Source organism: Petromyzon marinus, chromosome 39 (genome assembly GCF_048934315.1).
Source record: "Petromyzon marinus isolate PM22_M1 ecotype Great Lakes invasive population chromosome 39, UKy_Petmar_22M1.pri1.0, whole genome shotgun sequence".
In the NCBI taxonomy this organism is placed as follows: domain Eukaryota; kingdom Metazoa; phylum Chordata; class Hyperoartia; order Petromyzontiformes; family Petromyzontidae; genus Petromyzon; species Petromyzon marinus.
The window spans coordinates 7604063-7630460 of record NC_133705.1 but is presented as its reverse complement, the minus strand read 5'-3'; the positions used below and the strand labels follow the sequence as shown (position 1 = coordinate 7630460).

Genomic DNA, 26398 nt, shown 5'->3' with positions numbered 1-26398 from the left:
GTAAGATGGTTGCCAGGTTCACATTGAACCCCCCCCCCCCCCCCACACACACCCAGGTAAGATGGTCGCCAGGTTCACATTGACCCCCCCCACACACACCCAGGTAAGATGGTCGCCAGGTTCACATTGACCCCCCCCACACACACCCAGGTAAGATGGTCGCCAGGTTCACATTGACCCCCCCCACACACACACACCCAGGTAAGATGGTCGCCAGGTTCACATTGACACCCCCACCCACACACACACCCAGGTAAGATGGTCGCCAGGTTCACATTGAGCCCCCCACACACACCCAGGTAAGATGGTCGCCAGGTTCACATTGACCCCCACACACACACCCAGGTAAGATGGTCGCCAGGTTCACATTGACACCCCCACCCACACACACACCCAGGTAAGATGGTCGCTAGGATCACATTGAGCCCCCCACACACCCAGGTAAGATGGTCGCCAGGTTCACATTGAGCCCCCCCCACACACCCAGGTAAGATGGTCGCCAGGTTCACATTGACCCCCCCACACACACCCAGGTAAGATGGTCGCCAGGTTCACATTGACACCCCCACCCACACCCAGGTAAGATGGTCGCCAGGTTCACATTGACCCCCCCACACACACCCAGGTAAGATGGTCGCCAGGTTCACATTGACCACCCCCCCCCCCCCCACACACACACACACCCAGGTAAGATGGTCGCCAGGTTCACATTGACTCCCCCCACACACACCCAGGTAAGATGGTCGCCAGGTTCACATTGACTCCCCCCACACACACCCAGGTAAGATGGTCGCCAGGTTCACATTGACACCCCCACCCACACCCAGGTAAGATGGTCGCCAGGTTCACATTGACCCCCCCACACACACCCAGGTAAGATGGTCGCCAGGTTCACATTGAGCCCCCCACACACACCCAGGTAAGATGGTCGCCAGGTTCACATTGACCCCCCCACACACACACACCCAGGTAAGATGGTCGCCAGATTCACATTGACCACCCCCCCACACACACACCCAGGTAAGATGGTCGCCAGGTTCACATTGACCCCCCCACACACACACACCCAGGTAAGATGGTCGCCAGGTTCACATTGAGCCCCCCACACACACCCAGGTAAGATGGTCGCCAGGTTCACATTGACCCCCACACACACACCCAGGTAAGATGGTCGCCAGGTTCACATTGACACCCCCACCCACACACACACCCAGGTAAGATGGTCGCCAGGATCACATTGAGCCCCCCACACACCCAGGTAAGATGGTCGCCAGGTTCACATTGAGCCCCCCCCACACACCCAGGTAAGATGGTCGCCAGGTTCACATTGACCCCCCCACACACACCCAGGTAAGATGGTCGCCAGGTTCACATTGACACCCCCACCCACACCCAGGTAAGATGGTCGCCAGGTTCATATTGACCCCCCCACACACACCCAGGTAAGATGGTCGCCAGGTTCACATTGACCACCCCCCCCCCCACACACACACACCCAGGTAAGATGGTCGCCAGGTTCACATTTACTCCCCCCACACACACCCAGGTAAGATGGTCGCCAGGTTCACATTGACTCCCCCCACACACACCCAGGTAAGATGGTCGCCAGGTTCACATTGACACCCCCACCCACACCCAGGTAAGATGGTCGCCAGGTTCACATTGACCCCCCCACACACACCCAGGTAAGATGGTCGCCAAGTTCACATTGAGCCCCCCACACACACCCAGGTAAGATGGTCGCCAGGTTCACATTGACCCCCCCACACACACACACCCAGGTAAGATGGTCGCCAGATTCACATTGACCACCCCCCCACACACACACCCAGGTAAGATGGTCGCCAGGTTCACATTGACCACCCCCCCCACACACACACCCAGGTAAGATGGTCGCCAGGTTCACATTGACCCCCCCCACACACACACACCCAGGTAAGATGGTCGTCAGGTTCACATTGAACCCACCCACACACACCCAGGTAAGATGGTCGCCATTGCACTCCTCTTCCCCTAGGTAAGATGGCCGCCCAGTGTTTGCAGTGGGGGCGACGCGTCGACGAGTGGAACATTACCCTCGACGATTTCGTGATTTTGTCGGGAACGTTGTTGTTGGAAAAAAAGAAACTCGGACGCGTTGTTTGTCAGAACCTGAATCTTTACTGCGACTGGAGGAATCCGATGAGAATACAAAGCTAATTTTTATTACTTCTCATTTCTACGTGACTTTACCGAAAAAAACAAAAAAAACAAAGAGTAATTCCTGCAGTCACGAAAGCGGCAAATCCGATGAGAATACAAATCTCCCTAGCCAGCAGCGACGAACGAATAGTTCGTCGCGATTAAGCGAACCCAGTGGGGCCAATGAATCGGTTCCGCTCTGCGCCTCTGTAGCATTTATAGGCGTCTCGTTTGTAGCAAGGTTCCTCGACTGTCATGTTGCTCCCTCAAATGAGCCTCAACGTGCGAATGAGCATCGCATTGACGGCAGTGCTTGAAGGATTACACCCGTAAGGAAAGTTAAAACCCCAAATCGATTTCGCACATTCCTGCCACCACTCTCGGGATCGACGATCCCCTTTCCGTCTACAACACGCGCTGTATCGGGGAATCGATCCGATCGTAATCGACACTTTCCGAGTCGCGCGTCCGCTGTTTGTAAGGTTTGTGAGGGGGGTTGGTGTGGAGACGTGGCCATTGACGGGTGAACCTAGCCTGGCACAAACGTCCCGGAAACGTTGTTGTTGTGGTGGTGGTGGGAGACGTGGAAGGGAGTCCCATGGCGGAGTTGAGTCGAGACCTGCAGGAGTACCTGCTGCTTTCATCCTCCTCCTCCTCCTCGCGGCCCGGGCCCGGGGCCGCCTCGCAAGGAGCAGCGGCCGGGTCCGGGCGAGGGCCGCAGCGCTCGGCCTGGGCCTGGCCCGGCCGCCTGCTCCCCTGGGCCACGGCGGAGGAGAGGGAGACGGCGCCTCCGTCGCGGGGAGACGGAATCATTCCCAGCCTGGTCAGCGACTCCACCTTCTCACAGCGACTCCACCTTCGACTCCCCCTTCTCACAGCAACTCCACCTTCTTAAAACAACTCCACCTTCAACTCCACCTTCTTAAAACAACTCCACCTTCTCACAGAAACTCCACCTTCTTAAAACAACTCCACCTTCAACTCCACCTTAAAACAACTCCACCTTCTCACAGCAACTCCACCTTCTCACAGCAACTCCACCTTCGACTCCCCCTTCTCACAACTCCACCTTCTTAAAACAACTCCACCTTCAACTCCACCTTCGACTCCCCCTTCTCACAACAACTCCACCTTCTCACAGCAACTCCACCTTCTCACAGCAACTCCACCTTCGACTCCCCCTTCTCACAACAACTCCACCTTCTCACAACAACTCCACCTTAAAACAACTCCACCTTCGACTCCCCCTTCTCACAACAACTCCACCTTCTCACAACAACTCCACCTTCTTAAAACAACTCCACCTTCGACTCCCCCTTCTCACAACAACTCCACCTTCTCACAACAACTCCACCTTCTTAAAACAACTCCACCTTCAACTCCACCTTCGACTCCACCTTCTCACAGCAACTCCACATTCTCACAACAACTCCACCTTCGACTCCACCTTCTCACAACAACTCCACCTTCGACGCCACCTTCTCACAACTCCACTAAGTCCACCTCATGGCCAACACCGGTGACAACTATCTGAACCGGTCTTGGGCCTTCCCTAGGTCGACTCAGTCTCAAATGGGGAGACAAAGGCGGCCGGGCGTGGTGCTGGCCACCCACCCCCTCGTGTGCCGTGCCGGCCTTCATAGGTGCTCGCTAACAGCACTTGCCCCAACAGTCTGTTAAGGCTACACGGGGGGTCTTTATATTGTATATCTGTGAGGCTGTCTATCTGTGAGGCTGTCTCTCTGTGTATATATCTGTGAGGCTGTCTTATCTGTGAGGCTGTCTATCTGTGACGCTGTCTCTCTGTGTATATATCTGTGAGGCTGTCTCTCTGTGTATATATCTATGAGGCTGTCTATCTGTGTGTATATCTGTGAGGCTGTCTGTGTGTATATCTGTGAGGCTGTCTATCTGTGAGGCTGTCTATCTATGAGGCTGTCTATCTGTGTGTATATCTGTGAGGCTGTCTATCTGTGAGGCTGTCTATCTGTGAGGCTGTCTGTGTGTATATCTGTGAGGCTGTCTCTCTGTGAGGCTGTCTCTCTGTGTGTATATCTGTGAGGTTGTCTATCTGTGAGGCTGTCTATCTGTGAGGCTGTCTGTCTGTGTGTATATCTGTGAGGCTGTCTATATGTGAGGCTGTCTATCTGTGTGTATATCTGTGAGGCTGTCTGTCTGTGAGGCTGTCTATCTGTGAGGCTGTCTCTCTGTGTATATATCTGTGAGGCTGTCTTATCTGTGAGGCTGTCTATCTGTGAGGCTGTCTCTCTGTGTATATATCTGTGAGGCTGTCTCTCTGTGTATATATCTATGAGGCTGTCTATCTGTGTGTATATATGTGAGGCTGTCTGTGTGTATATCTGTGAGGCTGTCTATCTGTGAGGCTGTCTATCTATGAGGCTGTCTATCTGTGTGTATATCTGTGAGGCTGTCTATCTGTGAGGCTGTCTATCTGTGAGGCTGTCTGTGTGTATATCTGTGAGGCTGTCTCTCTGTGAGGCTGTCTCTGTGTATATCTGTGAGGCTGTCTATCTGTGAGGCTGTCTATCTGTGAGGCTGTCTGTCTGTGTGTATATCTGTGAGGCTGTCTATATGTGAGGCTGTCTATCTGTGAGGCTGTCTATCTGTGTGTATATCTGTGAGGCTGTCTGTGTGTATATCTGTGAGGCTGTCTATCTGTGTGTATATCTGTGAGGCTGTCTATCTGTGTGTATATATGTGAGGCTGTCTATCTGTGAGGCTGTCTATCTGTGAGGCTGTCTGTCTGTGAGGCTGTCTATCTGTGAGGCTGTCTCTCTGTGTGTATATCTGTGAGGCTGTCTATCTGTGAGGCTGTCTATCTGTGAGGCTGTCTGTCTGTGTGTATATCTGCGAGGCTGTCTATCTGTGTGTATATCTGTGAGGCTGTCTATCTGTGAGGCTGTCTATCTGTGAGGCTGTCTATCTGTGAGGCTGTCTCTCTGTGTGTATATCTGTGAGGCTGTATCTCTGTGTATATATCTGTGAGGCTGTCTATCTGTGAGGCTGTCTATCTGTGAGGCTGTCTATCTGTGTGTATATCTCTGAGGCTGTCTATCTGTGTGTATATCTGTGAGGCTGTCTATCTGTGAGGCTGTCTATCTGTGTGTATATCTGTGAGGCTGTCTATCTGTATGTAAATCTGCGAGGCTGTCTATCTGTGTGTATATCTGTGAGGCTGTCTGTCTGTGTATATCTGTGAGGCGGTCTATCTGTGTGTATATCTGTGAGGCTGTCTATCTGTGTGTATATATGTGAGGCTGTCTGTCTGTGTATATCTGTGAGGCGGTCTATCTGTATATCTGTATATCTGTGAGGCTGTCTCTCTGTATATCTGTGAGGCTGTCTATCTGTGTGTATATCTGTGAGGCTGTCTATCTGTGTGTATATCTGTGAGGCTGTCTATCTGTGTGTTTATCTGTGAGGCTGTCTATCTGTGTGTTTATCTGTGAGGCTGTCTATCTGTGTGTATATCTGCGAGGCTGTCTGTCTGTGTGACTGTCTGTGTGTCTATCTGTCTCTCAATTCCCAGTCCAAGAAGCAGAGGATCGTCGGCTTTGTGGGCTTCATCGCGATGGGCATCTTCTGCTTCTCCCTGGTGAGGCTGTCCAGGTTCATCACTCACCAAGGCACCTTTCATAACCAATTTAAACAAATACTTTTATTCTCTTATTCATCCAGGAGAGCCACACTGGGTCATTCACGAGGGTGCTGTTATTTGTTAAAGATCCCATTGATGATGAGCGTTTCTTATTCATGTGGGAGGAGATAACTCCATCACCTAACCAGAGTAGAGGGGGGGGGGAGCGACGTTCAATCCACCTCTCCGTACAGATGGAGATCAGTCCACTTGCTGTGCTGCCTTCTCCTGGCGAGTAAGGCTATCACGGGCTCCTCCTCGATCCCCATGGGTGGAAGGGCGTTTCACAACAACGTCCTCGCCGGTGCCTCCACAGCGCTGGGGTTGCGGGCCGCACTGCGTACCCCAAGAGTGAGCGGGTTCCCGTTTTACAGCCCTGAGTCAGTGGTGGAAACTCCACATTCCCAGTCTATCCATAGGAAAACCGCTGTTGATAGCGCCACAAAGTGGATGCCATCGTTTTATTGACCCCCGAGGGAGAGATGATGATGTTGGGCCGAGTCAACTCCCCCCGAACCAGGTTTTGAACTCCCGACCTTTCGATTGCGAGCTGCTCGCTCCACCGCTGAGCCACCAGACGAATGTCGTGAGGAGGCTGGGAACCGGACACACAGTGCGGAGGAGACGGACATTGAGACGGAGCAATACCGCGAGTCTCTTCAAACATTCTATTATACGCCAGACCATGCAAACTATAGAGATATAAGAATAGGTTTTACTCTTTCTGGCAATAAAACAGGAGGCGTTAAGGTTGTTCCAACACCACACGGAAACCTTTTGCAAGGAATGAAACTCGAGAGACACGGTACAGGTCCTGGGCCTCCTCTCGATCGAGAGGAGGACCTGGTGCGATGTGTGATAAGCATCTGCGCTGGGGAAACAAAGGTGGGCGGGCGTGGTGTTGGCCAGCCACACCACCCCCCCCCCTCATGTGCCGTGCCAGCCTTCGTAGGTGCTGCTCGCCAACAGCACTTGCCCCAACAATCTGTCAAGGCTACACGGGGGATCTTTGTCTCTGTCGTGCAGGCAGCGATGTACGCCCCCTTCATGCTGCTGAAGGCGCGCAAGTTCGCTCTCCTCTACACCATGGGCAGCCTCTTCGTGATCAGCAGGTGTTGTGTGTACACGAGTTTGTGTAGCGTAGCGGTGAGTGCGTTGCGCTACGAACTTGACGACTCGAGTCCGATTCCCGCTCACGGCCAAGACCATTGAATATTATTATCTGCCCTGGGCCTGGGCCTCCCCTAGGTGGACTCAGCCAAAAATTAGTACCTGGTGTGGTGTGTAAATATTGCCACTGGGGAGAAAAAGGCGGCCGGGCGTGGTGTTGGCAATCCACCCCCTCGTGTACCGTGCCGGCCTGCATAGGTGCTCGCAAACAACGCTTGCCCCAACAGTCTGTTACAGGCTAGACAGTCGCCCTCCAACAAAAGTGGAGGGCAGAGGAGCGATGCTCACAACAACGAGCAGAGCGCCAGACGGATAAATTGCAACAAGTTGGTACAGTAGGGGGCACAAGTGGTGCATCTGCCATTCATCTCGGTCAACCCATGGCACCTGGGTCTGTCCTGTGACCTGTTGGCGAGCCTTCAACACTTCACGTGGCCTCAAGGTGCACGCGGCTTAGCACAATAGCCGTGGTGACGGCTATTGTGGAGGGGTGTTGTGTGTGGTGGGACCAACATCACTAACGAATATTTGAAATGGTCCAGGGCCACCCTTAGGTCGACTCAGCCCTAAATGAGTACCCAATGTGCTTTGTATTAAACAATAACAACTGGGGAGACAAAGGCGGCCTTCGTGGGTGCTGTTACTCGCTAACAGCACTTGGCCCGGAAGTGTGTTAAGGCACGTGTCTGTGTGCAGCTTTTCACTGCTGTGGGGCCCCTGGAGCCACGTGCGGCACCTCTGCTCCTCCGAGCGCCTCCCGTTCACCGCCGCCTACTTCGGCTCCATGGTGTTCACCCTCTACTTCGCACTCTGGGTGCGCTGGCACACACATCGGCACGCGCAGTGGCACACGCATTGACACACATTGGCACGTGAAGTTGCAGTGATATGCGCAGTGGCACACGCAGTGATAGGCGCAGGGGCATGCGCAGTGATACGCACAGTGACACGCGCAGTGGCATGTGCAGTGACGCACACGGAAATACACTGACTCGCACACAGTGGCACGCAGTGACGCACAGTGACATACACAATCACACACACCCCCAGAAATAGTGACACAAATATGACACGCATGCAGGAACAACACACAAAGACAAAGATCCCCCTTATAGCCTGTAACACTGTTGGGGCAAGTGGTGTTAGCGAGCACCTATTGAGGTCGACACGGCACACGAGGCGGTGGGTGGCCAGCACCACGCCCAGCAGCATTTGTTTGCACACCGCACTAGGTACTAATTTGAGGCTGAGTCGACCTCGGGGAGGCCCAAGATTGTCACTGGTGTTGGCCGTAAGCGGGAATCAAACTCGGGTCACCGGGTTCGTAGCGCAGCGCACTAACTGCGACAGTACCACTCCTCACAGTGACGCGCGCACTGATACAACAGCCACCATTCTCCACGAAGTGGTGGTGACGTCAACACAGGCTAGGTGCACATTGAGGCCATCGCATTACAGTATGGCTTCAGTTCCACGTTCTCCAAGTTGCACCGTGCACGCAGAGTTCGCCGACACAGACAATGTGATGCACCAGGGTACACTGACACAATTATGCGATGTAACACACGGGGTCATCTTTTTGCGTACAGCCAATGAAGAGCAACCATTGGAGATTTAGGTCTGGTTTAGCCATTCAGTTGCTTTGTCTGAGAGTTGAATTGGAGCTATGCACACTCACCCATCCACTCATTCACTCACCATCCAACCCACCCAACTACTCACCCACTCACTCATCCATCCATCCACCTACCCAATAAGTCACTCATCTGGCCACTCATAAATCTGCCCACCCAATCCAACCCACCCAACCCAACCTATGCGCCCACCACCCGCCCGCATAACGCCCACCCGTACCCCCACAACCTTCATGTGGAGTTACACACTCCATAGTTTGGTATCCGGAGCCCCAGTCGTACACAGGAGGAGAGTCTTGAATACTACTAATTGAGGTCCTCTGTTCTTGATACTTTTATGCAGTTGCTGGGAACTGGCTCGATGGCCTAGGAACAGCCCAGGAACAGACGAGGAACAGCCCAGAAATAGACCAGGAACAGACCAGGAATAGCCCAAGAGCAGGCCAGGAACACCACAAGAACAGTCCAGGAACAGCCTAGGAACAGCCCAGTTCTGTTCCATATTGCTCACCATGGCAGCCTGCCCCAAACCCAGTGAATGGCCATTGATCCGCATCCCTGGCGGACCTGGTGACCTCTCGCAAATCGGGACTCAGGTCCTATTCAAGAATCTTGTGATGTGTTTGTTTACAGTTTTACTTCTCAGCGGTCCTGCATTGGGGGAGCGGTGAAGATTTCATATTCAACATCGTTGATATTTGTCTGCCTGTCCCTTGTGTCAAATTTGCTGTCTCGTGTCAAATTCTTTGTCTCTGTGTCTAATTGTCTATTTGCCTGTCTTTGTGTTTAAATTGTCTGTCTCCCTGTCTAATCACCTGTCTCTGCGTCCGTCTGGCCATGTGTCTGCAGATGCAGAGTACGCTGCTCACCTCTGTGGGAGCCATTGTGCAGATGGTCGCCCTGCTCTGGTAAGGCTCCGGGGGCGGGGGGAGTAATTTTGGTCTGGGCCCTCTCCTAGGTCGACTCGTCTTTAAACGAGTACCCGATGTGTCGCGTATATAAAACGTCGCCGCTGGGGGGGAGACGAGTGCTGGCTCGGGGGGGTGGGGGGGGGCGGCAACGGGACCTCACTGCCCCTTGCTGTGCGGAGCGCTGGCCTTAATAGGCGCTTGCCGACGTATGTGCCGATGCGGTCGCTGCAACCCGCTCACCACTGTCAAGTTGCCCTCTTTCCGGAACTTGGGCGCCTCTGTGATTGATGAAGCTGCTGACCGGTGGACGCCTCCACGCAGAGCGGTGGTAGACCCTTGGGTTGCGTCTGGCTGCCGGTGGTGGTGGTGGTGGCGGTTACGCTGCACGTGGCTGCCTGTAGTGGTAAGGCCAACTGAGCTATATGGCTCTCTCTCAGAAGTGATCTGGCCATCAAACGCGCCGTCACGCACCGCGCGTGTCAACGCTGCGCCACAGGGGCGCTCGCCTGCTGCCACTGTCATTGTGGGATGCTGTGGCCAGGCTCCGGTCTACCCCCGAGGGCTGTGGGCTCAGTTTTGGTTGACCGTGAACGTCTGCGACAGGAGTTGTCGACACATTGCTCTGTTGGTTTGTATGCAGGCGCTGATTATCGTTCAGCCTGCCTGCGGTCCTAGTGTGGGTTTCGTGTAAATAACTTGCTGCTGCTGTTGTCGTCTTTGCTGCTTGCGAGTTGGCACGTTCCCTTCACCTTACGGTGTCCTGTGGCTTCTGCCACTGCCAACGTCATTGGGCTGTGATCTCTGAGTCTCTGTGACTCTTGTGGATCTCAGTGTAACTCTATGGATCTCTATGTAACTCTATGTTGATCTGTGTAACTGTGGATCTCATTGTAACTATGGATCTCTGTGTAACTATTTGTATCTCTATAAGTCTTATCGGTCTCGATGTAACTCGGTGTATCTCTATGTAACTCTATGGGTCTCTATGTAACTATATGGGTCTCTATGTAACTGCGATGTCCTGCAACTGCCATCACTGCCAATGGCCTTGTCCTATGGTCGTGCTTGTAACTGAGCTGCTTAGCTCAATGGGGCCTTGCCAGCTGAAATAATAGCTTGAGTCTGAGAATCTTGAGTATTTGCTGTGGTCGGAGTGTAGCGCAATGCGCCAGCTACTGCACCCCCTATCTTTAATAGGCTCTCGCTAACCAGAGGCTCGACCTGCTCTCTGTTGTTCGCAGGTATCTGATAAGTTACATTCCTGGGGGCCAGGCTGGACTGCAGTTCTTCACAAGTCTCTTCTCCTCAGCAGTTAAACGCACAGTCAGCAAAACGCTGCCTGTCTGACACACGTACACGCACACACGCGCACACAGCCACACATGCACACACAAGACATGTACACACACACACACACCAGGCTCAGTTCGCCACTAAATGGCGGTGACATCACCGTGGCGCTTGTGCCAGACTAGGTGCAGCTTGAAGCCACGTGAAATGTCAAAGGCTGGCTGGCAGGTCACAAGACAGACCCAGGTGTCATGGGTTGACGGACTGAGATGACGGGTAGATGCACCAGCTGTGCTCCCCAGTGTGCCAACTCTCTGCATTTTAGCTGCCCGATGTTCCGGTCGTTGTTGTGAGTGTTGCTCCTCTGCCCTCTGTTGTTGCTGGAGGATGACTGCCTCCAACTGCTCCAGTCGCATCGCTCATGAGCCCTTTCCACAGATGCCAATCTAGACACCGCTGGTACCGGTCACTGGCAAGTCCACTCAGCGCCACATCCTCCTCTCCCGTATTCACGTGGACACACATGGGCACGTGTATGCACAGATTAGCACATAGAAACACACCGTAACACACTCACCACGTTGCGTTCAGATCGCCAAGTCTGCAACAGAGCAACTTCTATTGACTTATCAACCCAGCTACTTCAACCACAGGCAACTACAACAACCAACTTTCGCGATGCAACGACAAAGATGTAGCAGAGCAACCTGAACTTTGTTTGATCCAACTAAAGTAACTTGGGTTGAGCATTTGTAAGCGACCCCAGGTCACTTGTAAATGACGCCCCCTGTCCTCAGCTGGTTACACAAAATCAACCCGACGCCACGACCTCCTCCCCCTCCCCCCCAGCTCGGAGTGGTGCAACAACAGCAACATAAACTTGAGTTCCTGCAACCAACCGTGCAACTAGGACGAACGTCAACAGGGCAACGTTTAAACAGCCAGCTGTGACACTACAACTCGTGCTTTACTCATCGGCTCGTTTATGACGTCAGCTTAGGAGGAACTCTCGGCAACTTATAGACTCACCGGAACTACTTCGAGCTTGCAAGTGATGCAACGGCATAGCAGCACAAGCAACCCCAGCGGCCTCCAACCGAGCAACTTCAAGCAACGCTGTTGCCAGGCGACTGGAGGCGATGCGAACTGTGCAACACGTACCTGGCGTTTGCCGTGTCGAGACCCGAGTTTCGCACAGCTCCGTCGTGTGTCGCCCCGCAGCGGCGTCGCTTGGAAATCCGCGGCAGCCGTTAGCGTGGTTGTCTGCGCTCTGACCGTCGTCGCGTCTGGGGCCTCATCTGGGGTGGAGTGCTCCCCGGCTCACAGCCACACTGCCCCCCTGGGTCGTACCCCGCGGGGAGCAGCAGCAGTAGCGCTGGCGGGATTATCCAGCCGCCCCCGAATCACTCTTCAATGCGAACTACAACTACTACGTCGGTTACTGTTCCCGTGAGCCGAACTCTACTTGCGGACTCGCTCTGCCAAAAAACGCCGACTGTTTTGTCTCAACCACACCGCGTTCCACCACCAGTCTACAGCAGGAGACGGCAACGCACCCACTTGCTCACACAGTCGCTCACCCATTCACCCGCTCATGCACTCACCCAGTCATTCACCCCGCTCATTCACTCGTCCAGTCACTCACTCGTCCAGTCACTCACCCATCTGTTCACTCACTCATTCAACCAGTCACTCACCCATCTGTTCACTCATTCAACCACTCATTCACCCACTCAACCACCCATTCACCCACTCGCAATACCCCCTCATTCACTCACCCTTTCATCCACTCATCTACCCAGTCACCCACCCGTTCACTCACCCAATTGGAGCGAATGTGACCGCGACCCCCGGCAACGGTTCCGTGGAAGGCAACTGTGGACCGGTTTTGTTCGCATTAGGACTTATCGGCACTGTAGTAAGTCACCAGTGCTGTCTGCATCCGGGTGCGATATTCGTGGAGTAGCCTCTCGCACGTACGGATTTCCCGGCCTGCGCTGTTCTGTTCTGATGGCTTCATCTCGTCGTCGCTGTTGGCTTGCGTCTTGCGCTCGCATGCGGTCTCCAGGTTAACCTCTCACATCACCGCACCGCGCCCCACCTCGCCACCCCACCGCTCGTCAACCCACCTCATACCTCACCGCATGGCGCCCCACCTTGTCACCCTCACCACCCGCCACCCCACCTCGTCCCGCGTCACGGTGTCGAGGGAGTTCGAGCTCTGATCGGTCGAGCGCCGTGCCCAGCAGCAGGCGCTGGAGGCTGCTGCTGCTGCGGCTTCATTGCGATCGGCAGAGGGCGGTGCAGCATCGTACCTTAACCGTGCTCCCAACGTGCGCGCTTCCCACATCTACCAAGCCGCTCTGACCAGCATGGTGAAGTATGGTTTGTTGGTCTCCACGGCCTGATTGGCGCGGAGAGGCCGCCATCCAGCAATGGATTGGCAGGGTTGGACCCTGGAGCTGCTCACTGCGACGGGTCGACCTGTTGTACCCGTGGTCACGGTGGGGACGGAGTGAGAGTGATGATTGTAGTGCCTCGGTTGCGCCGTCTGGTTTCAAGAATGTAACGGTGATGATGTAAATATGACTAGCATTAATCTCAAATGTTCGAGTTCTTAATTAAAATGCTCCACGCGTGGAGAATCCCTTGAGATCGAACAGCTCCGCCGCTATAGTCTTCAACAAGCTTTGTCTCTCGTGCGGCGATGTTTACACACTCCACCCCATGTGCCCAGTTTTTTTTTTATTTCAGGAGGGTCCTGCTACGTCGGGGTTCTTATTTTAAGATCTTTTCAGCCGGTGAGTTTATACAAGCAGGAGGATATCGGAGCACCCTGAGAAAACACACATGTGCAAGGGAACAACACGAAAAGGGTGCCGTAGTGGCAAAGATGTTAACTTCTTCGCCTGGTATGGAGGAGGTCGTGAGTTCCATCCCGAGCCTGATGCCTGCTGTATATTTGGAGTTTGCGGAGTCTGTCCCCCCCCCCGCCATGGTACCGTGGATTTTTCTCTGGGTCCTCCCGGTTTTCCCCGCCACATTTAGAAAGTATTTGGCTGCTAACACGTTCAACATGATAAACCACTCAGATGAGCTAATATAATTTGTGTTTGCGAGGTTCCTTCTAAAAAAAATTCTATATAGCTCAGTTGGCCTTAACTAGTAAAATTTAATAATAATTTATATCCCCGTACAGATGAAAACAGGTGGAAATTAGTCCACTTGCTGTACTCATTTCCTGGCAAGCCCTCAACCCCCACGGGAAGGGAGCTTCACAACATTTATGCAGGAAGAGCCACCAACCGTCTCCTCCACAGTGCTGGTGGGTTATAAGCCACGTGCACTCTATCCACCACCAGGCACCTAGGGGCCGTCCATAAATGACGTCACGCACCTGGGGGGGTTTGAGAAATGTGACGTCACTTCAAAATGCGCAACTTTAAATAAATATAGCACCACCGTTCCTTTGGTATTAGATTCTGATGGGCCATTGAGTCTTATGCTCCATGGTTCTCTTCTGCACACACTGACCTCTTTTTGCATCAACCTCACGTGTTTGAATTTGCTGGCGTGGTTTGTGTGCGATGGTGACGATTATGGTAATCCTCGGTCGTGTAGCGGCTCGCGCGCTGCCCTATGGACTCAGCGACCCGAGTTCGATTCCCGCTCACGGTCAACACCGGTGACAATTGTCTGAACCGGTCCTGGGCCTCCTCCCTGAGATCGACTCGGCCTCAAACGAGTACCTGGTACAGTGTGTAAATATCGCTGCTGGGGAGACAAAGGCGGTCGGGCGTGGTGCTGGCCACCCACCCCCTCGTGTGCCCCTGCCGGCCTTCATTGATGCTCGCTAACAGCACTTGCCCCTACAGTCTGTTAAGGCTACACGGGGGATCTTTATTTTATTATGCTTAAGGGAGATCTCTCATCAGATAATGATCGATCTGAGTGGATTTGACGATGACTGGTACCAGCGGTGTCACGATCGGCCTCTGTGGAGGAGGCTCGTGGAGGACGCTCCTGGGCAGTTGGAGGCAGTCGCCCTCCGGCCACAACAGAGGGCGAAGGAGTGACGCTCACAACAACGAGCGGGGCGCCAGGCGGATAAAACGTAGGGAATTGACAGTAGGGGAGCACAGCAGGTGCATCCGTCAGCCATCTTAGTCAACCCATCATACCTGGGGGCCTGTCCCGTGACATGCCAGCAACAAGGGCCTCCCATATTTAACGTGGCTGCACCTAGCTTGGCAAAAACAAGTTTGGGTTGTAAAGTTCTGACAGCCGTGCCCCTACTGGACATCTGTGGAAAAAGAGCTTCATGGTTGATCGGATTCCTCCAGTATACATAAATAGATACAGGGGCTCTACTTACGAACATTAGACTTAATAACTTTCAGAGATACGAACAAACCTGTCCGTATGTACAGTTGCCTGTTTGGACTGAGAGTCATTGCCGCGCTATAGATGGCGGTGGTGGCATCTACATCTGCAGAACAAGAAGAACCAGTGGCGTCTACATCTGCAGAACAAGAAGAACCAGTGGCATCTACATCTGCAGAACAAGAAGAACCAGTGGCGTCTACATCTGTAGAGCAAGAAGAACCAGTGGCGTGTACATCTGCAGAACGTGAAGGACCAGTGGCATCTGCAGAACGTGAAGAACCAGTGGCATCTACATCTGCAGAACAAGAAGAACCAGTGGCGTCTACATCTGCAGAACAAGAAGAACCAGTGGCATCTACATCTGCAGAACAAGAAGAACCAGTGGCGTATACATCTGCAGAACGTGAAGAACCAGTGGCATCTACATCTGCAGAACGTGAAGAACCAGTGGCATCTACATCTGCAGAACGTGAAGAAGCAGTGGCATCTACATCTACAGGAGATTACACATCGTTTAAAGTAATTCCCCATGTTTATTGTACGCGCCGTACAACATGTTTGGAATCGACGTGTGTAAACTTGTTCGCAAGTAGAGGGAGTCCCTGTATTCTGAATGTGTGTTGACTTCACTGCCACCTAGTGGCGAGCAGCGGTCATTGCTGCTGTTTCTGTTAAAGGCGGCCGGGCGTGGTGCTGGCCACCTTACCCCTTCGTTTGCCAAAGTGTCCGGTCTTTACAGGTGCTGCTCCTCGCTAACAGCACTTGCCCCAACAGTCTGTTAAGGCTACACAGGGGATCTTTGTTGCAGTTGTTAAAGGGAGTAATGCCAGTACCGGCCTTCATAAGTGCTGCTGCTCGCTAACAGCCTCAGCTATACGGTGGTTCTGGTTCTTTCAGGTGTGCTAGTTACACCTGGCGACGGAAGCTTGCGTTGCCTCCGAAACGTCGTGATTTGATTAACTTTATTTTTATTTTTACCTACGTGACTTTACCGAAAGAACCAAAGAGTATGGATCATTGCAGTCACGAAAACTTCAAATCTAGAATTATACGGTGGTTCTTTGTTATTGTCGTAAGCTTGTGCGCGGATGTGCGCACGTGTGTGTGTGTGACGTTATTATATTTAGTCATTTATTTTGGGGAGCGGTGGCGCAGCGGTTACCCCACTGTTGTATGAACCCGGCGACCCGAGTTTCGTTTCCCGTTAACGACCAATAACATCGGTGACGATTATCCGAAGCGGTCTTGCGCCTCCCCTAGGTCGACTCAGCCTCAAACTGACGACCTATTGCGGTGTGTGTGAACATCAGCACTGGGGAGACAAAGGCGGCCGGGCGTGGTGCTAACCAACCACGCCCTCGTGTTGTTGTTGTTTGACTTGCATCCCACTGGGATTTTTTGCACACAGCGTTGGTGTACGGTGCTTTTTTTCAGGAATATTTTTGCTGGTTTTTTTTTCCATGGATTTTCTGTTTGCACAGTCAACACAAAGTCACTTTAAGATGTTTTTCTTGTTCGTGTTTTTGTTTTTTGTTTGTTTGTTGTGGTTGCACCCGATTCAAGAGCCGAATGGCTCACAGGGCTATACCAAAATAAACTGACACTGAAAACTGAAGCTGTGTTCCGTTCCGGCCTTCATAGAGTAGCAGCACTTGCCCCAACAGTCTGTTGAGGCTACACGGGGGTCCTTTGCCTTTGGTATCGCCCAGCCCCGCCCCGCACATGACAGGAGGCGGCCATTTTTCCCCGCGAGTGGCCTCGTACCTGGACCGCGTCTTTGTTACACCATGGCCCCCGGGCAGCCCTACCGCGTGTGCGGCGTGGGCCGTGCGGCCTGGCACGGCCTCGTCGCCGCCTCCCTGCCAGAGCTGCGGCAGAAAGGTGCGAGGGAGGACGTGAGGAGACGCGGGCGGGCGCGGGGGGAGGGGGTAGACGCGGGCGAGGCCGAGGCGGGAGCCTGCCTTGCCTGAGACGCACCCCGGGTTTGTGCGGGGGTGACCTCGCAGCGAGGGGCAGCGGAGGCCGCTCGCGATGTGTCGCATTTTGACTTTCGGGGTTCTCGACCTTCGGGACCAGAGCCCTTGAACATCCGAAGTGCAAATCCCGCGTACTTGACGCCGCTTTTCATCGGCGCGCCAGGGCGATTTGGTGCTCGCTCGGGTTTGCAGATTCCCGTGTCATTTTGTGGAAGTTTGATATTGCGGAAGCCGGAAGTGGGTCGAGCGACTTTAATCCATTAGACGACCGCTGTTCCGTCATAGGCAGACAAAAAAGGTGTCTGTTTTATCGACCCTTGGAGGGAGGGATGATGGGTTGAGTCAACCCATCATCCGACGAGGATTCTAACTCGTGTGAAGTTCCGATTGCCAACGGCTCGCTCCGCCCGCTGGGCCGGCGGGGTGGCTGAGGGCTCGGCGAGGGGAATGTTGCTCTAAGACCCGTGTTCTTCACTATGGCAGAGGTGAGGGGCACTTTCGCCAGTGTTGAGGACCGCCACGCCGCCAGCGAGGGGTGTTTTTCACATTGTGTATTGTCTGGGGCCGCACTAAAGGCCCCAACCAAAGGGGTCGCCAGTGACCCGCTGGCCTTGCAATAGAGAGCACTGCTCATAAAGAGTTTAGCTTTCTTGTTTTTTTAAGTTTAGTGATTCATCATCAACTTAGGGGCCGTCCACAAATGACGTCATGCGATTTTGGACAAAGCTCTGCCCCCCCCCCCTAAAACAATATAAAGCAAGCTTCAAATCGCTTTAAACTATTATCATTGTAGCGCGTATTTAATGTGGCGCTGCACTCTGATGTTGTAGGAGAAAACATGAAAAAGTCTATTTAATTAAGTAGAACGTGTTGTCTATATTTAAAGTTACATATTTTGATGTGACGTCACATTTCTCAACCCCCCCCCCCTTCGTCACGCATCGTCACAAACGTCTGACCCCCCCTAGGTGCGTGACGTCATTTATGGACGGCCCCTTATCTGTAAGCAGCGTTACAGTTTAACCAAGGTGAGAGCTCTTAAGAGGCCAGGATAGCCTCGTTTTGCAAGAGTGACCTGGGTTACCAACATTGTTCGCTTTTTTACAGCCTGGAAGTGACACCGCTAAGTGCATCTTTGAGGCTACTGGACAGTTGGAGGTAGTCGCCATCCAGCAAGCTGGCACAGGTGGAGCATCTGCTTGTCATCTCAGTCAACCCATGACACCTGGATCTGTACCGTGACCTATCAGTGAGCCTTTGAGACGCAACTTGTTCTCAAGGTGCACCCGGCCTGACACAAGCACCGCGGTGATGTCACTGTCACTTAGGGGCGCCCGCCAATTGTTGTGTCTCCCCACAAGGCTGCGTGAAGCTGTCTCTGAATGCGGCTCCGGACAAGGTGGAGGTGGTGCTGGAGGAGGATGGCACCATCGTCGATGATGATGAGTACCTGCAGCTGCTGGACAAGAACTCACGCCTCATGCTGTTGCAGCCGGGAGAGCGATGGGACCGGCCCCGTGAGTAGCACCAACAACACAATATAGCACACAGAGGGCACGGCGCGTCACGCACAGCTGGTGAAACGATGGGACCGGCCTCCTGAACCACAACAACCACAAAAACAACACAACCACTGCCACACTGCAGGTCACAACAACACACTCAGCCACTCGCTCATGCACTCACCCACTCACCACAATACACTTCTCTTTCTGCTTTCTCCATCGCCCTGCTCCACTCTGGAATTCCCTCCCCCATCGTCTCTTTTTTTCCCTCCAAAGTTTACATGACCAATAACCTTTGTGACCCCCCCATGACCCCCCTGTGACCCCTGTAGGTGTGGATGACGAGGTGGAAACGGATGGGAAGCCGCTATCCCAGAGCGAAGAGGTGGCCCGAATGCTGCACAGGGACCTCGGACTCATCATCAACCTATCCGACTTGCAGCTGCGTGTACGTGCTCACGCACGCTGATGGAGATCGCCTCGGTTTTAGATTAGGGCCCGGTGTGGTGTGTAAACATCAGCACTGGAGGGGGGAGCCAAAGGCGGATGAGCATAATGTTGGCCACCCACCACGTCGCGTGCCGTACCTGGCGTTAATAGGTGCTCACTAATAGCACTAGCCCCAGCAGTCTGTTTAAGGCTGCACGGTGGATCTTTATCTTGTTTCATGCCCGTAAACTTCTATGCTACTTAATTGTATCATGTGTGTATGTGTGGACCTGGTGTTTTTGTACTTTTGTGCTGTGCCTCAAATATTGGAGGAGGTAGCCTCTCCCCGTGAGTGGTTCGCTGATGTGCCATCGTATTGAGGAAGTGCGAAGGGTAATCCGGAGCTTGAAACCAGCTAAAGCACCGGGGAAAGATGACCTCCCAAGCAAAACGGCCGAGGGGAGGGTGTTGTGTGTGTGTAGACTGCCCTATAGGACATCATTATAACCATCTGGTCAACAGAATGGGTTTCATAGGATTGGAAGGATGCCCTGGTGGTCCCCATGTTTTTAAAGGGGGAACGCACTGATTGCAACAATTACCGGGGTATCTCCATTCGTGTCCGTATGCACCAGTCGAGGTGTAGAGAATTTCAACAGCACCTACATCTCTGCTTTATTGACCTTGGTCAAAGCCTTTGATACCATCAATAAGCCAAGGCTATAAGTTATTCTTCGTGTTTTTGGTGTCTCAGACCGTCTGCTCACAATCATTAAGGACCTTCATGATGGCGGGCAGGCCCGGGGTAAAGGTGCGTGGCCGGGTGTCAGAGCCATTCTATGATCACCTTGATGTGCTAATGCAATGTGAACTTATTGAAGTTATTTATTTAAGGGAGCAGTGGTGTGATATCTTCCTCGCCTGGTATGCAGGAGGTCGGGGGTTTGAACGCGACCCTGACGCCTGCTGTATATTTGGAGTTTGCATGTTCTCCCTGTGGTCACGTGGATTTTTTCTCCAGGTCCTCCAGTTTTTCCCTCCACATTTAGAAGCATGCATTTAGATTATTTTGTTTTTTTATGCTATAAATTTCCACGTGATAAGCCACTTGATTATGCTACAATTTGTGGCCAGGTCGCGAATGAAAAATAAGTGAATTGCTCGGTGGGCTTTACCTGGTAAGATAAAAACAGTGGTTTTTTTATTTTATAAGTGATTTGTTTACCGTTCCCATGCTTTGCACTCCTGTCGTGTGTTTGTATTGTTTTTTGGCGTAACATTCTGATCCGCCTCTACTGGACATCAGTGAAAACGAGCTTTATACCTTCAGTATAAATACATATTCTGATTCTGGGTTTCACAAGGATGTCCTTTGGCCCCTACAGTATTTAACTTCGTTTTTGACCATGTAGTTTGAGAAGCCTTCCATGGATGTACCTGTGGAATTCCCATTTGGTATAGATATAATGGAAGGCTGATCGATGCCCGGGTGTGGGCAATGGATGGCTCCCAATTGGTCAACCATATGTATGTGGATGATCTGGTGATTGTTGCCTACTCTGAGAAGGAGTCTGGCGATGCTACTGCTGAACCTGGAGCATGCTACTAAGAGTTTGGGGGTCTCACCGTCATCCTCACAAAAACAAAGCACCTGCCTCGGTATTTTATGCCATCGAATGCTCCCCTTCTGCAACTCAACCTTGAGAGTGATGGGGCCAATTGTGGAGAAGCTCCCATACTTGGGCAGTGTGCTTATGACCAGCTTCGGTTTCGTGGCCAAGGTCTCACTCCGAATCGGTCGAGCAGGATTATCTTTTAATCAGCTGCGTAACGCTGTGTGGAAGCTACCTGGCCTCTCCATACAAAGGTCTGGATCTTCTCGGGCACAGTTAAACCCCTTTTCTATGCTTTCTAAACGTGGACCCCCCCCCCCCCCCTAATGGAATATCTGCACTTGTTTGATCCATCCTGGGTTTAACCAGACGAGATTGTGTGAGGAGTTCACATATCCTGGAAAGAGCTGGACACAGCTCCATCAGTGAGCTACCCCGGCAGGCAAGGCTGCGTTGGCTGGGTGACGTAGCCCGCATGCCCAGCCACCGCATGCCCAAGCAGCTTCTGTTCGGCCGGCTAGAGGGCTAAACGGGCACGGCAACGGGTTGAAGAAGAGATGGAGTGATGTGGTACAGAAGGATGTGGAGCTGAGTGGACTTGCCGATGATTGGTACCAGCAGTGTCAAGATCGGCCTCTGTGAAAGAGGTTCGGGAACGATGCTGCGGGGGAGTTGGAGGCAGTTGCCCTCTAGCAACAACAGAGGAGCAATGCTCACAACAATGAACAGAGCATCGGGTGGCTAAAGCACAGACAGCACCTAACAAGGCACATGTGCCTTGGTGATGTCACCGCCACTTATTGGTGCATCTATTGTGTGTGTTTTTACTGTCTGATGTGTGCGTATGCTGTGTATGTGTGTACTATGTCTGTGCGTGTTGTGTGCATGCTTTGTGTGTGTCCTGTTCGAGCTATGTGTGTATGTACTATGTATGTGTGTGTTTTGTGTCCCTCATGTGCTGTGTGTCCTGTGCGCGATACGTGCGCGTGTGTGCGTGCCCCGTGTGTGCCTTGCATGGGTGCCGTGCGCATGCTGCTTGCTTGTCTATCTCTGGTTTCGGTGTTACTTGTTAACGTGCACTTGCCCCAATAGTCCGTTAAAGCCTACACGGGGGGATCTTTGTGTTCGGACCCAGGCGGTGGCGGAGGAGCAACCGGAGGTGCTCGCGCGCTGGCTGGGCGGCGAGGAGGCCGCCGAACTCGTGTCCGGGGCATGCGGCCGCGTCCTGGACAACCGCCAGCAGCTCCGAGACGTCCACTCCTTCCTCGCCCTGTACCGCCGCGCCGAGGACCACGACCGCCAACTCCGCCGGGACCGCTCTGCCGCCACCGACGACGTCGCGGACGGCCGCCCCCGCCCTCCGCCCGTCGTCGACCCGGGCCCCGCCGAGGGCGACCGCCGGCCGGGGCTTCGGCCGTCGGACACCCTCGACGCGGCGCTGCTGGGTCAGCTCGCGGGCGACCAAACCGCGGAGCTGGGCCTCTCCACGGAGCAGCTGGAGCACGTGACGGAGGCCGGGGCGGCTGCCGTGGCCCACGGCCTCGGCGTGAGCACGCGGGACGCTCTCCCCGTCGTGCAAGCCTGCCGGCGCGAGAGGGAATCGCGCCGCCAGCAGCTGCTTCGCCTCGGCCACGTCAGGAGGAGCATCCCGGGCCCCGTCGACCCGGGCCCCCTCGACCCGGGCCCCGTCGACCCGGGCCCCCTCGACCCGGGCCCCCTCGACCCGGGCGTCCCCACGTCGCGTTCGTCCGTAGACGTCAAGTACAAACGGCCCCGTCCCTTCGAGGCGCTGCTGGATCGGTTTGTGGACCGCCGACCCACAGAGCCGGGCCTCTCCATGAACGAGCTGAAGCGCGTGATAAAGGCCAAGAATGTCGTGGCCCGCTACTTCGGCTTGAGCGATTGTAACGCTCGCAGTATAATGCGGGCCTGCAAGAGCGAGAAGAATTCACGCCACCAGCGGCTCCTTTGCCTCGAGCACATCAGGAGCCTCCCGGGCCCCGTCGACCCGGGCCCCGTCGACCCGGGCCCCGTCGACCCGGGCCCCGTCGACCCGGGCCCCGTCGACCCGGGCCCCGTCGACCCGGGCCCCGTCGACCCTGCGTCGTGTTCGTCCGTAAACGTCGAGTACGACTGGCGGCGAAGGCTTCGGCCGTCAGGCGCCCTCACCGTGGCGCTGCTGGGCCGGCTTGTGGACCGCCGACCCGCGGAGCCGGGCCTCTCCATGGCGGAGCTGGTGCATGTGACGGCAGCCGGGGTGGCCGCCGTGGCCCACGGCCTCAACGTGAGCGAGTCGGACGCTGATAACCTCATAAAGACCTGCCAGCACGAGTGGGATTCGCGCAACGAGCAGATGCTCCTCTTCAACGACAACCCGGAACTTTCTCAGCGTTCACTGCCCCTGGTGCCGGACGCAAAGAGCGGCCTGCAAGTGCGCAAGCGAAGGAGCGCGGAGGACCGGGGCCGCAGCGGGTGGCCGGGAGAGCAGCAGAAGGAGCAAGAGGAGGGGGGCCCGGACTGTGCAGAAGTGCAACAGAAAAGGCTCTCGTTATCATTGGCCGATTCTCCTCCTGACTTGCTCGAGACCATGCAGCCGATGGTGCCCTGAATTCTTCTCGCTCTTGACTGTGGCCGGGATCTCTCTGTGTGGATAACTGGAGCGTGCGTTCATGTTTTGTTCACGATGAGAGTTCGCTGCTGCTGCTGCAGTCCCCTCTTTCCTCCCGTGACGGCGGTGCATGGAGGTCTCGAAGGAGGTCTCTCTACCGCCTCGTCACCCTGTCCGTTCGGGACTCTGTTCCATTGGGGAAAGAGCTATTAGTTGGAAGAACCTATGAAGGCCGACAGGGCACATGACGGGTTGGATGGCCAGCACCGCGCGTGACCACCTTTGTCTCTTGCATGGCGATGTTTACACACCATGCCAAGTACTCATTTGAGGCCGAGTAGACCTAGCGGATGCCCAGGACCGGTTCAGATAATTGTTACTGCTGTTGGCCGTGAGCATCAATCGCACTCGGGTTGCCAGGTTCGTAGTGCAGCGCGCTAACTGCGACACTCTCGCTCTAAATACAGCATCCTCCGTGTAGCCTTAACAGACTGTTGGGACAAGTTTTGTTAGCAAACAGCACCTATGAAGGCCGGCACAGCATACGAATGGGGTGGGCGGCCAACACGGCACCCGGCCGCCTTTGTCTAACCAGTGCTGATAATTAACACACTGCAGCAGGTACTTATTTAAGGCTGAGTCGACCTAGGGGAGGCCCAGAACTTGTTTAGATATCATCGATGATTGCCTTGAGTGGGAATCGAACCCTAGTCACTGGTTTGTCGCGCAATGCGCTAACCACCGCGCTTCCGCTCCCCCACACATGCAGACACACGCGTGCCATGTAACCAGTCACCTTCCCAATGCGGGGAAACCACCAATTGGTCGATGACACGGCATGACTCACTGCCTGCTGATCCTAGGAAAAGGAGACTGGGTGAGGATTCCTTTATGTTAAACAAGTGGAATGCTATTAATCTGCGGTCTACACACTCTCCGAAAGCTCCTGCGATGTTGGTTTTGTATTAGTCATCAACCAGCAGCCAAAAGGCAACGTCTCGTGCACCCCGACTCCTGCATGACGATGTTTACACACCACACCATACCAAGTACCCGGGCCCCGTCGAGCCGGGCCCGGATTGCTCCTCCTGAATGCCTCTCGCTCTGGCAGGCTCGTGTGACCCATTTATTTTCCGAGCTAGATTTTAATGCGTTTCTGGGACATGGGCCGCCTGTGTGTGGTGTGTTGTGGGGGGCACGGTGCTTCTATGTGGTATAGGGTGGGGGGCACAGGGTGTATTGTGGGGGGCACAGCGTTTGTTGTGGGGGGGGCACAGGATGCCTGTGTTGTGGGGTGGGGGGCACACGGTGACTTCGATTTGTGGGGGGCACGGTGCTTCTATGTGGTATAGGGTGGGGGGCACAGGGTGTCTTGTGGGGGGCACAGCGTTTGTCTGTTGTGGGGGGGGGCACAGGATGCCTGTGTTGTGGGGTGGGGGGCACACGGTGACTTCAATTTGTGGGGGGCACGGTGCTTCTATGTGGTATAGGGTGGGGGGCACAGGGTGTTTTGTGGGGGGCACAGCGTTTGTCTGTTGTGGGGGGGTGGGGGCACAGGGTGCCTGTAATGGCTTTGTAGTTCAACCACTCTTAACCACAAACCCAGCTATACCCAGTTGTATTTGGGGACGTAGTTTGACATTGGCGCTGAACAGCGAAATATTACCGGCTCCTGGACCCTCCACCATCTCGATTTGGCCTTGATTGAGTTCCTGGAGTGGCCAATGAATAATCGGCACACGGACACCGGACTCGAGCGACGTGCCGTCCTCCGCCAGGATCCGTCTCCCGTCTCGTTGTGTCCGTGTTCATTTTGACACGGGTAAAATCAGGGCAGCACCCGCTCGGACAATTGTTGACAGCGCCGGTTGGGGGCTGTCCATAAATGACGTCACGCGATTTTTGACCCCCCCCCCCCCTTCGTCACACGGCGTCACAAAAAGTCAGACCCCCCTCAAATATGACGTCACAAAGCTCTGCCCCCCCCCCCCCCAAAACCATATTTCCATTTTGAAAATAAAACATGCTTCAAATCACTTTAAACTATTGTGATTGTAGTGCGTTTTTAATGCGGCGCTGCACTCTGATGTAGGAGAAAACATTTATTAAAAAGTCTATTTAATTAAGTAGAACGTGTAGTCTATATTTAAAGTTGCGCATTTTGATGTGACGTCACATTTCTCAATGCCCCCCTCCCGTCGTCACAAATGTCTGACCCCCCTCTCCCTAGGTGCGTGACGTCATTTATGGACGCCCCTTGGGGCCGCTTTAATGCTTGCGTGTGGTTCCCCGTGGTGCCTTAACCCTCGTCGGGGGTAGGGTTGGGGGGGTGGTAATGAGTTTAAAATCTAACCATAATAAGGCCCCAATGGTGGCAACAAGTTGCAGCCTCCGGCTCTTCCCATCCCCTCTGCCTCTCCACTGGCGTCGCTGTTTTAAGGGCTATTGCACCAAAAAACGCCCCCGATTTGAATGTTTGTCCTTTTAAAGGCCGCTAGCGTTCTTGCCGAAGGCTTTGAGTTGCGTTGTTGTTGTTGTTTGTGCTCGGCTGCATTGGGGGGATCGCCCTCCTGGAGGGCCGATTGACCGGGGCAGTGGGAGAGATGGCACCAACCCCAAAGAAGCCTCGCTCGGACATCCACCGATACTTGAGCTCATCCCCTCTTTCTATTCTCCTGCCACGCCCACTCAACAACAGCAACCGCCGTTCACCACTAAGCGGCGGTGACGTCACCACGGTGCTCGTGCCACGCTAGGTGCACCTTGGGGCCACGGGAAGTGTTGGAAGACCCGCTGGCGGGAGGTGACGGAAAAGACCCAGGCGCTACCTGCTCACCCACCCACCTCGCCCACCCACCTCGCCCACCCACCTCACCCACCCACCTCACCCACCCGCTCACTGTCCTGCCAACGTTCTCGATCTCGCTGCAACCGCAGCGCGAGGATGCGGGAGACATTTGAGGACGGCCGTTGGTCTCGCCTTGGCCACGCCGAGGTCACAGCGAGGTCACAATCACCACGTCACGTGATGAGCCAA

General features: G+C 54.2%; 2 protein-coding genes across 4 annotated transcripts; both read left to right on the top strand.

Moving 5' to 3' along the window:
- The first annotated feature begins 1896 nt into the window (after window positions 1-1896).
- On the top strand, window positions 1897-13504 carry SFT2D3 (SFT2 domain containing 3). Its single transcript, XM_032968378.2, has 6 exons — window positions 1897-3004; window positions 5732-5797; window positions 6866-6951; window positions 7706-7823; window positions 9493-9551; window positions 10796-13504. The coding sequence occupies exons 1-6, from the start codon at window positions 2780-2782 to the stop codon at window positions 10899-10901; spliced, it is 660 nt and encodes a 219-aa protein (XP_032824269.1). The 5' UTR covers window positions 1897-2779; the 3' UTR covers window positions 10902-13504.
- A 133-nt stretch (window positions 13505-13637) lies between these two features.
- On the top strand, window positions 13638-24608 carry LOC116950527 (uncharacterized). Of its 3 annotated transcripts, XM_032968379.2 has the most exons (5): window positions 13638-17111; window positions 18314-18392; window positions 18568-18723; window positions 19044-19159; window positions 21889-24608. In XM_032968379.2, the coding sequence occupies exons 1-5, from the start codon at window positions 16953-16955 to the stop codon at window positions 23359-23361; spliced, it is 1983 nt and encodes a 660-aa protein (XP_032824270.1). In that variant the 5' UTR covers window positions 13638-16952; the 3' UTR covers window positions 23362-24608. The 3 variants fall into 3 exon arrangements, with proteins under 3 accessions (XP_032824270.1, XP_032824271.1, XP_032824272.1); XM_032968380.2 differs by lacking the exon at window positions 18314-18392 and having other exon boundaries at window positions 16916-17111; XM_032968381.2 differs by lacking the exons at window positions 13638-17111; window positions 18314-18392 and adding an exon at window positions 17698-18234.
- Window positions 24609-26398: the final 1790 nt, after the last annotated feature.

Coding starts and splice junctions, on each gene's coding strand:
- SFT2D3 (XM_032968378.2), top strand. CDS start 2,780: ATGGCGGAGTTGAGTCGAGACCTGCAGGAGTACCTGCTGCTTTCATCC. Junction 7,824..9,492: donor CCCTCTACTTCGCACTCTGG/GTGCGCTGGCAC, acceptor ATGTGTCTGCAG/ATGCAGAGTACGCTGCTCAC. Junction 9,552..10,795: donor CAGATGGTCGCCCTGCTCTG/GTAAGGCTCCGG, acceptor TGTTGTTCGCAG/GTATCTGATAAGTTACATTC.
- LOC116950527 (XM_032968379.2), top strand. CDS start 16,953: ATGACAGGAGGCGGCCATTTTTCCCCGCGAGTGGCCTCGTACCTGGAC. Junction 18,393..18,567: donor CATCCAGCAAGCTGGCACAG/GTGGAGCATCTG, acceptor TCTCCCCACAAG/GCTGCGTGAAGCTGTCTCTG. Junction 18,724..19,043: donor AGAGCGATGGGACCGGCCCC/GTGAGTAGCACC, acceptor TGACCCCTGTAG/GTGTGGATGACGAGGTGGAA.